Here is an 11676-nt window from a genome sequence, read left to right on the forward strand (position 1 = left end):
GTAATGGTTGAGGTCTTTCTCGATATTTCAGATGTAGTTTCTCTGTATTTATCTAGTTATTTACGATGGTAATTACCCAATGATATGAATTGAATTGACCATACATTTAGCTGGTAAATACTTAGTAATGAGGGGACTGTAAGAGGAAGGGTTGCCACTTATTTGACTTCCGTTGCTTCTCCTCTTGGCTCTCCATTCAGTTTTCTCATCGTTCTCTCCGTCAGTTGGTGTCCAGTCGTCTCCTCCCTCCCTCCTCTGCTCCAGCAGGGTCCTAGTGGGGCATCTGTCTCTTAATGTGTCCTTGAGGGTCTCTATATTGCTGTGTTTTGACATTGTGTGTGTTTTCGTTGTGTTGACTCTATATCCGTGGAGGTGACCATTTAACATTTCACGGTCATAACGCCATTCGTCAGTGTATCTCACTGTGTATGTCCCGATGCGTCAAGTCGAAAAGTATGAAGTCATGTTTTCAGACTTTGTCCATCACGCAACACATATGTGTGTCTGTGAGGTGCCAATAGAAGCAATGTTGGTCAAGCAAAGACATGGTTGGAAATAATGAGTAATGGTAAGAGTTTCTCACTAAATGTGCTTAAAAATATATACACAACATTAAAAGTACCATACAAACACATTCACACACACAACCACACACACACACACACACACACACACACACACACACACACACACACACACACACACACACACACACACACACACACACACACACACACACACACACACACACACACACACACACACACACTAAAGCCCCCTCTATCATGCATCACTGACAAGGGTGTGTTTGTGTGGTGGTTGTGTTCAGGCATGTGTTTGAACACACGCACACACACACACACACACACACACACACACACACACACACACACACACACACACACACACACACACACACACACACACACACACAACTAGTGTGTGTGTGTGTGTGTGTGTTTGTGTGTGCTTGGTGTGTGTGCCTGTTTATGTGTTATCAAGCACATGACTAAACCCCCTTCCCCCACACACACACACACACACACACACACACACACACACACACACACACACACACACACACACACACACACACACACACACACACACACACACACACACACACACACACACACACACACACACACACATATCCTTGCCATTGATGCATGATACAGGGGCCTGTCCTATAGGAATTGATGGCTCAGCAGCAGCAGGTCAGTTGCAGCCTGATAGCCATATGCTCCAAAGACAAGGGGTGTGAGAAAGCTATCCATCCATCACTCTTAGGAGCTGTATTTCACCCTGGAACATGTACCTGATGCAATTGTTATTTAAGAAATGCCAAATATTGGCGAAAGATGTAAAAAAAACATCCCTGTTCAACTCACAAAATCCAATCATCCCCATTATAAGCATTTAAGTGCAAAGTCAACAAATCAATCGGGCCGACTTCGATCACTGTTCACACTTTTAAAAGCACATCTTAGAAAGATAAAATGAAAAAAGCCACAGCGATGGCCCAGGAGTTTACTATTCTCTGCTCCAAATAACCTAAACCTTTTTCACAAATAGTTTCCATATTTCTTTTCGCACACCAAACCTTTCTGGTGGAAGGCCTTGGGCTTGCCGGCTCCGGTTGCCAAGAACTAAGTGGTGGTTTCCATCAGCGGTTCCTGAGGTGTTAAGTTCATCTCCCGGCCCTCTGGCCTGACGCCAGGCCTCCATGTTGGAGGTCAGCTCAGGGTTACCAGAGAAATAATGATGCACACTTTGGTTCGGTCTGCTCATGGTCAAACGCTGGCTTTGGTGAAGCACCCACTGGAAACGTAGCATCAGGTTATAAATGTACCGGCTCACGGTTTTGTCGGCCCAAAGAGCTATAGATTAATTGCATTGAGAATAATTTGTTGTAGGTGAAAGCAGACAAATCTGTCCAACAAATGTAGCACTTATTAATAGAACTGTAGAGCTGGCAAAGCAACAGAAATCCAATTGATTTAGATTTGACACAGAGCACTTATCAAGAGTCAAGAGTCCATATCCGACAGAATAATTTTTTGGGCCTGTGAGGAAAAAAAATAGTGTCTCAATATTTTCCTGACTATCAACAAAGCATTCACAACATCACTGCTGGCAACATGACATGGGCAGAGGTGATGCATGGCACACTGCCGGTTAATATTTGTATACCCGGCAGGACTTGTTTCCTGTTTCTTTGTTTTGAAATAAAATGCTTATCCCTCTGACGGTGTGTGACAATTTATTTTCTTATGATTGGTTTCTTTGAAACAGTTGTGTGTGCGTGTGAGACCAGGTAAGGCATAAAGGTGGAATACATGAAGACAGATGACAGGCGAATATTTTAAGGCCAATATAAAAATGCTTTTTTTTCTCTCATACTATAAGAATATATTTCTGATATGGTCTTTTGTTGGGGTGGGGCTGTGGCTTGGCCAATGGCCGGTGTGTGTGTGTGTGTGTGTGTGTGTGTGTGTGTGTGTGTGTGTGTGTGTGTGTGTGTGTGTGTGTGTGTGTGTGTGTGTGTATGCATTTGTCTGTCTGTGCGCTTGTTTGTGCATATGTGTGTTTGTGTCTGCGAACATGTGTGTGTGTGTGTGTGTGTGTGTGTGTGTGTGTGTGTGTGTGTGTATGTGTGTGTGTCTGCGTGTGTGTGTGTATGTGTCTGCGTGTTTGTGTGTGTGGTGTTTCAGAGCCACAGCTGAAAGGCATCGTCACACGGCTGTTCAGCCAGCAGGGGTTCTACCTGCAGATGCAGCCAGATGGAACCATCGACGGCAGCAAAGACGAGAACAGCGACAGCAGTGAGTAGGCTGGAGCACGTTATGAAAAATACAACTCCCAGCATGCAATATTGAACAGCAATGACTCACTTGGTTATATAACACATGACCCCATTTTACATGCTGCGGGTTTACAAGGTACCATTTTCAAGTCAATAATGAGAATGGTTAAAGACCATTCTGGAAAGTGCTACACAATCCATTTTCAATGTAATCTTTATTCATAAATATTCAGGATTCTATATTTTATAATTATTATGATGATAAGGATGAGGATGATGAGGGTGATTATTATTGTTTTTATAATAATAATTAGTATTATTACTATAACGCCTCTCTGTGTTCAACCATGCATGTTTTATAGGTTTACCACACTTGTTAGTAAGAAATAAACAATCAATAAAAAAACGATCAATTAACAAAAAAGCCATCAAGCTCAACGTTATGAGGCGTTAAAAGATGTGCAGAGTGCAGAATATTTTGTGTCTCCGACTCGTTGACCCAACAGAGTGACTACGTTCTAGAAACAGATGTGGGCTAGAGGACTACAGAGCCCCCAGGGAGTAATGACCAAGCCTCCTCACCTCCTGCCCCCCCCCCCTCCTCCTGCTTCTTCCGCCTTGGAGACACGCCAAGCTGAATGAAACCAAGGGAAAAAAAGGAAGGGACATCTCAACCTTCTTTCCGTCTTGAAAGAAGCATTGCGCCGTCGAGGGGGCAGAAGAAGGACTTTGGCAGGCCACAGGAGGTGGATTAGCACATGCTGGGAGGGTGACTTTGTTGACATAGCATCTTGGGAGACGTAAATGTGAGTGAAACTAAGAAGGATCAGAAAGGTGAAAGAAATCTGGAAGAACTTGGAGTCGGTACCATTCACACACGGAGTGTGAAAACGAAAAGGAACTAATAGTCCCCGATATAAAGTGTGAGGTGTGTGAGATGGTCTTCCTGGTTTATCTGGGTTCCAGCAGATGTTATAGCAGAGCTCCTGGGGGGGAGAGGGCTCAGAGGCTGGGCGGGACACCCAACACTGAGTGGGGCCTTGTGTCCTCTTTGGTCACAGAGATATTCTACCGGACATCACACGAGCGGAGGGTCTCATGAACGCTTTTTAAAAAGTGTGTTTCGTCCTGTCGGCAAACACACACACCTTAACACACAGAGTGCTGCTGACCCAGTGTTTATTGTTCATGGCCAATTACCCGCTAGCAGAACCTGTCTCCGGCGACACGCTTGCTGTGAAAAGTTCCGTGCACCAAGATTTGCTAGTTTGATATCAGACTTTAGATTATTGAGCCAACATCTTATTAATGAGACAAGGTATACGGAAAGCTTTTTGGTGATTCTTCCTTTTGTGGTCGCGAGGAAGTACTTTCCTTGTAACTTTGGGTTTCCTTTACTCCAGGCAATCCCTCTTGCTAAGCACTCGCCACAGGCCCAAGAAACACAGTGAATAATTCAGCCTAAAGTCACTAAAAATATCCCCATCTCCTCTTACCCAATGAATTATTCTCTGTATCTGATGCCCCATCCTGAAAGGGAGAGGAGAAGGGTGGGGGGAGGGTACCTAGAGAGCTAGATAACAAGAGATCCAGTGTGAGGATGTAAATAGGAACACAGAACAGAGAAAAGAGCCAAAGTTAGAAAATGGAACCAGCCGACGGAGTGAGCCGCGAGCCGTTGGAGACGTTGACCGGGTAAGAAGAACCGTTGAAGAACGAGGAGAAAGACCCTGGACTGAGACGGCGGAGGCTTAGTATTCAGGCCCGGCCCCCTCGCCTATTGATCGCTGTGCTATGCGGTGATCAAAATAATAGATGAACCCCGCCCCTCCCTGTCCCCCCACCGTCCCGTCCTGAAAGCATGTAACCCGTGACCCGCAGCGCACACGCGCGGCTGACGGACAGGATCGTTGAGCTCCGAGGCGTGGTAACTGGGGGGGGGGGCGGGCCGGTCTGCATACTAGGTGTGACCTTTCCTCGCTTTAAACCTTAGGTTATTTAGTTCCTCTGTTTACACCGATTCCACACGCTACGTTCACCAGACAACCTGTGCCGAGCAAGCATCACATGAAAAGACAATCAAAATACACTTTGAACCATGCAGTTGTAATGCTCCAAGCGTTATAAATAGATGCATAATCTTTGTATAGATATAATGCTGATTAAATGACACGGGATACACGTTTTTTAACAATGCACTGGAACAGAATGTCCCTTGGAACAGCTCAGCTGCAACACATACACAGTGGTAGATTTAATGCTCTACATGGGTACCTGGCAGGATTGGCAGTTAATCAAAGGCAGACTTGATGGAACACCATTATATTAATTAACATCCGTGTACAATTTTGAGTCAGCAGCCCATAATTTAATTCTGGTCCGTCGGTTGATCCCCTGCAGTAATCACCTGCACAATATTGAAGCCGTTGGAAGAAAATAAATCCATGGTACATACCGGAAGACTGCCCGGCCAGGGGAAGTTCACGCTCCATTTATGACTCAATGTTTGATGGCGAGAAATAAGGCTCACTCACTCACTTCATTCCCACCATTTACCTAATAACTAGAATCCCCGATTGCAGGGACCCTCTCCTTTACCCTGAAGGAGAAGGAGAGACAATTGTGACAGAAACACATGGTGAACACATCCCACACTTGGAGCTGCGACCTGGCTGAGAGGTGCCTTTGGCATTTGCAGAATGCAACCGTTTTTCTTTCCTGCAAGGGATAAAACGGCTAATCAGGCCACATATATCCCACATCAAGCAGCCCTGCTTTACCTTCAAGAATTCCTCCAAGCCGATTAGCGCTCCTTTGAAGTAATTGGTGTTGAGGGGGGATTTGATGCGGTTTAACACCATTCGTCTGACAAAATAGAATCTCTTAGCTCCGTCCACGTAAGGGGGCTGTGGAGGCAAGTTCTGGGCAATAGACTTGAATTATTATGAAGGACTCGTCCTCTTCCCTCTGAATATTCATCAGCTTAACGACGACTTTTCTCCTGTTCTGCTCACGGCTCCTCCTCCTCAAGTTGATGAACGGCTGGAGCCGCACGATTGAAAGGTCCGGACGTTTGCGGGGTGACCCAGCTGACGGCTCGGGTCCCCTGTCTTCAGTGCATTGACTGGGAACGGTGAAGGGCTGCAATCTCCCCCTGCACAGAGTCGTGCAGTGCATTGTATTTCTGTTTGACTGCGACTCACCCAGAGTGGCCATTACGCCACGCTGTTCTTTGTTGTCCGCTTGACTGGTGAGCTCAGCGGACTTCATCAATAAAGAGGATTTTTCTCTCTGGCGGTGATGTTGTTGCTGCTGCTGCTGTTGTTGTTGTTGTTGTTGTTGTTGTTGTCATAAGGTCGACACCGATTTATTTTTCCAGCTGCCGCAGTACAAATTGCCTTGTGGACTCGCTGAAGAGGCGGAGAAATCCAACGGGCGAGAGGCAGAGAGAGAGCAAGAGAGTCTTAGCTGGACGAGCACAGACTGATCGATGACAGAACAGACTCTCATTAATTGATAACAGAATGAGAGATGGCGGTAACGTCCTCATGTACATAAAAGACAACAATAAGGGCAGGGGGTCGGATGGGCTGGGAAGAAGAAGAACAAAATAACCAAATACAAGGTATCAATAGAGCACCATTGAACTCACTGTCCCCTGCCTCAATGCTACATAAGAAGATCTGCGGTAGAAGCAACGCAATCAGAGCTCCACTCCACTCCGCTCACCAGGGGCCAGATTTACAGCCCTCAACATGCCAAAGCGCCACGTCGATATTCATTGCTTAAGGATCGAATTGGCCCTTTGAACCCTGTATCGGACCCCCTTGCTTTCTCACCCCCTCACCGATGTCTGTGAGAGTCTGAGACCTGAAGCCCCTGTCCCCCGCGCTCCGTCCTCGTCCACCACCGAAGGGGCCGGTGTTCCCACAGCGGTGGCACTATCAGTTCTGTCGGCCCGCCTTGTCACCCCGTAATGAAGAGAACGGGGTGTTACCTCGTGACAGCGCAGTCACCCAACCGCTGACTCCCGCATTCTATCGATTCACTGACACCCGAGACACACATATCAGACTGATGGTGGTTTTGCAAAAACTGTCGTTGAAATGAATGTCTTATCTGCTTCTTGTAACTCTCTGTTGCTATGTGCACTTCCCCTCTGTCTGGTATATGGTTTTGACCGCAAGTTCTCCTGACTGACCCGGGGGTCTCACTCTTCTCCACTCTCTCTATCCCGCTTTCCGTCTCCATCACTATTAATCTCTTCATCTCTCTCTCTCTCTCTCTCTCTCTCGCACTCTCTCTCTCTCATTAACCATCACTGCCTCTCTCTGTATCTCATTCTTAATCCCTGTCTCTCTTTCTCTCTCTTCCTCCCTCATTATCCATCACTGTCTCTCCCTCCCTCTCTCATTCTTAATCACTGTCTCACTTTCTCCTGATCTCCCTCTCTCATTCTCCATCACGGTCTCTCTCTTCCTCCCTCATGCTCTATCGCTGTCTCTCTTTCTCCCTCTCTCATTCTCCATCACACTCTCTATCTCTCTCCCTCCCTCATGCTCTATCACTGTCTTTCTCCCCCTGCCTCATTCTCCATCACCGTCTCTCTCTCTCCCTCCCTCATTCTGTATCACTGTCTATCTCTCTCTCTCTCCCTCTCTCATTCTGTATCACTGTCTATCTCTCTCTCTCTCCCTCTCTCATTCTCCATCACGGTCTCTATCTCTCTCCTTCCCTCATGCTCTATCACTGTCTCTCTTTCTCTCTCCCTCTTTCATTATCCATCACGGTCTCTCTCTCTATCCCTCCCTCATGCACTATCACTGTCTCTCTTTCTCTCTCCCTCTTTCATTATCCATCACGGTCTCTCTCTCTCTATCCCTCCCTCATGCACTATCACTGTCTCTCTTTCTCTCTCCCTCTTTCATTATCCATCACGGTCTCTCTCTCTATCCCTCCCTCATGCACTATCACTGTCTCTCTTTCTCTCTCCCTCTTTCATTATCCATCACGGTCTCTCTCCCTCTCTCTCCTTCCCTCATGCTCTATCACTGTCTCTCGCCAACTGCAGCCCTGTTTAACCTCATCCCTGTGGGTCTGAGAGTCGTGGCCATTCAGGGGCTGAAGAGTGGGTTCTACATCGGCATGAACGGGGAAGGCATGCTCTACAGATCGGTGAGTTGGCTTCATAAAGTGTGTGTGTTTGCGTGTCAATGTGTGTGTGTATTTGCATGACATGTGTGCGTCTATGTTAATAAGACTATCAGTATAGGTGAAAATGTTAATATACATTTAAAATTAGTATATTTCCGTTCTCTCTTAATGTTGCCTTCTGATAACTAACAACAACTGCAATATTACGAACACCCTCTTGTCTCTGAACACAAGCTGTGCTGTGTTTGTGAGGATGATGAGGATGATGATGATGGTCTGCAGTTCTGAACGCAGCAATAATCGCCCACCCCATTGTTCTCTCCCCAGCATTAACTTGTTTGGATTTGACACCAAAGCTAAGCGCTCATGCTATTGAAACAAATCCTCATGTCCACGTTCAGCACAAAAGAGCTACAGGGGACTTTTTTTGTCCACATTATAAGCAGATACAACTCCTGATTCAATTATATTACATTCAATCAGTCTATATTATATAATGTTAACTCTCCCCTTTACTCTGTATCTCATTTCCTCAAACATGACAGATACTTCAGAGTAAAACAGGAAACCCCGGAAGTTTGAAGGAATGTCATTTGTTCCTTTAAGATCATTTCACAGTTCTTTTTTAGCCATGCTTTGTTGAATCTGCAAATACGTATGGGTAAATGATGGTCCTTTTGAAGACGCCAATCCTCATCCGTGGTGTCTCTTAGGATAATGGCCTCCAGAAGGCAGAGCCGGGCGGCTAGGGGCCGGGTGGAGGGAGCACGTGGCCTCCTGAGATAGGATATATAATGCTGCCCGCCATAATGACAAGCACATAAAAAGGCCTGCAGCTGCAGAACCTGGAACTGGTTTACATTAATGTGATGCAATGCAAGAGGGGGAGAGGTATTCAGCAGAAAGAGGGGGAGAGAGAGAGAGAGAGAGAGAGAGAGAGAGAGAGAGAGAGAGAGATAGTGGGAGACGGAGAGAAAGAGAGGAAGAGAGAGATATGATGACGGTGATGAAACAGGGATCATAGAAACAGACTCAGTGGGGAGGTTATGCAACCTCAAGCCTCAGGATCCCTAATCCAGTTACAGACAAGTCACGCTTTTACACAAGTAATACAGGACTGAAAAAAATCCACATTTCGCATAAGGATTTGACAGCAGGGAGCTGCACTAGTGACATAATGATCCCAAGCCAGCTATTGGGGCGGGCTTCAATGAAGCTACAAATCAACCAAAACCCATAACACTTATTGTCAAACGAGCTGTCTCTCTTAAAATAGAAATTAGAATTAATCATAGTGCTGCGAGTGATCAAAGCTGGTCTCGGTGTAAGACTGCGACACGACCGTCGTCAAACATGTCAGAGCAAATTATTTGCTTGCGAATCGGGAGACGTTCATGCTTGAAAGGCGCGCTAAGATTTAAATAACCGTGTTGAAACAATCTCTCAGAAGAGCCAGATCCCCCGACCGAAAGCACAACAAGATATTCGAAATAAACTGGAATGAGTGCAGCGCTGATGAGCTTTCCAAGTCAACAGAGTCGTACTTCACCAAAGGCAAAGTGAATCTATAATTCTATACCGTTCTGTACTAACTCTCCACCTCCCAGTTCTCTAAAAGTATAATTATTTTAATCGACCAAGCTGAATCACATTTGTGGGTGTAGGAAGTGCTAGGTGTGTCTTGTGTTGTGTTGCATAGCATCCTGACACACTTGAGCACCCGGCATAATGTATAGGACTGTTTTTAATTTTATTTATAGGTCTGACTCAGTCAATAAAACCAAAATGAGTTGTGCCATGTTGGATTGGTCAATTGGTTTATAGCTGGGCACGGCTCCAGGTCAGTGACAAACACCACTGCTATGGTTATGTTTAACTGGTCGGATTATCTATTGTTTGTGGCCTGACTGACTATTTACCCCATTATTGTAATTACCGTCATCATCATCATCATCATCATCATCATCATCATCATCATCATCATCATCATCATCATCATCATCATCATCATCATCATCATCAACTTCCTCATCATCTTCCTCGTCCGCGTCATTTCCATACAGGCCTTAGATTAGAGAAGATCTCTTGAAAATATAAATAGTAAAATAAATAAGCAGAAATAAATACAATATCTATTGATAATTAGTGAAGTAAACAACAATACCTTTATGCATTTACCAAAAGCTGTAACACTTGGGGCTTAACTGAATGAAAGATTCAGCCATTGTTGCATGAACGAACCTTGACACATTAGTTCATTTGTGGGTTTCCTTCTAGAGATGAATGTCTGGATTAATGCTCTGCGACCCACTCAGAGTTTGCCACCCACCAGTGGAGAACCCCTGTTCCGGATCATCGTATCGACAGGCAGGACCGGGAAACATTGATTACAAACAGTCAGCATGAGTGAGACAGTAAGATGGATGAGGGACTGTCAAATACACATTTCGTTACTGTGACGTTTCCACAGTAACGGGCCACTTTAATTAAAACCAGGCAGGGTGCGCTCAGCTTGGGGTTCTCAGAGGTGCACCATGGGAAATTAGCAAGCCCTTGCTGGCACGCCACGTGTGGGCGGTGGGACGGGTTTGCAGGGATGGGAGGGGGGTGGGGTGTTGGCTTACCGACCTTGTAGAGACATAAACAGGTTCCTTTGATATTTAGTTTATCCTTAGCCTATAGTTGACGGTAAAGAGGGAAAACATACTTTATTTTTGCCCTACGTCATCATAATGGTTTTATCTCCTCTACTGATCTTGCTTATACGGTACTTATATTTGCAGCTTTATGTTGAGGTTGGCCTTGGGGAGGTTGTCCACATACAGTTCTGTTCTTTTTTTAGCAAGTCCTTTTTGCATAATGTCCGTGTGAAGGTTTGACCATGTGGTGGTTCTCGATGTGGCAGTTGTCCTGTAATACCTCTTCTAACAATGTCATGATCTCACCGCTTGTTCTGCAGCCGGTCTGGTGCTCTCACATCTCCATCTCTCTCTCTCTCGCTGTCTGTGTCCCATGAGAGGTCATTACTGAGGGATATCCTTCCCTTCCACCTCACAGAGCTTATAGACTCTAGGAACAAGCTCTCTCGTGTTTGTTTGTAACTCATGCAGGCAGGGTGCTTTATCCTGAATGCATTATTAAACATAACGTTTTTTGAGTGAAAACATAAATCTGGAGATATGATTTTGTTTCCTTCGGGGATTAAATTTCACTTTGATGTACGCTTCGACAGTTACAAAATAGTGGACTTTGTACATTATCTAACGATAAAGCGGGAGAAAGGACTACAAATCAAGTTGAGTAAATGTTGCGCCTTCGCTGCAGATTGAGTTCCTCACTTAAATCCCAAACACAGAGTAAAACGTTTTGAAGGTTTTCCGTGCCGGTGTTGCAGAGTGGTTCGTGTCTCTCCAGTCACGAACCAGCGGGATGATAATGGAGCAGCGATGGGTTTGGAGAGGGAATGCGTGGGGGGGCTCAGCTTCTACTGAAGTCTTCTTCTTCATTATTTATAACACTCGTCTAACCATGACCTAGTTTACAGCACAGCAGTAACCACTGTTGTGTCTCTCTGTGTCTTTCGCTGTCTCTCTCTTTCTTTCTCTCTGTGTCTCTCTCTCTCTCTCTCTCTCTCTCTCTCTCTCTCAGTGGGTCACTTTATCTTTCTTTCTCGTTCTCTTTCTCCACTTTGGGGCACAAAACACTTGAATCGAAAA

General features: G+C 45.5%; 1 protein-coding gene across 1 annotated transcript in view; it reads left to right on the forward strand.

The window, feature by feature from the left end:
- Window positions 1–1007: 1007 nt before the first annotated feature.
- The window catches only part of LOC132463293 (fibroblast growth factor 12-like), a 16729-nt gene continuing 6060 nt past the window's right edge, over window positions 1008–11676 (forward strand). Inside the window, exons 1-2 of the mRNA XM_060059351.1 lie at window positions 1008–2825; window positions 7878–7981. Of these exons, the coding sequence (XP_059915334.1) occupies window positions 2549–2825; window positions 7878–7981 (381 nt within the window). The 5' untranslated portion in view covers window positions 1008–2548. The remainder of the gene's footprint in view (window positions 2826–7877; window positions 7982–11676) is intronic.

The sequence above is a fragment of the Gadus macrocephalus genome, chromosome 8 (genome assembly GCF_031168955.1).
Source record: "Gadus macrocephalus chromosome 8, ASM3116895v1".
Lineage (NCBI taxonomy): Eukaryota > Metazoa > Chordata > Actinopteri > Gadiformes > Gadidae > Gadus > Gadus macrocephalus.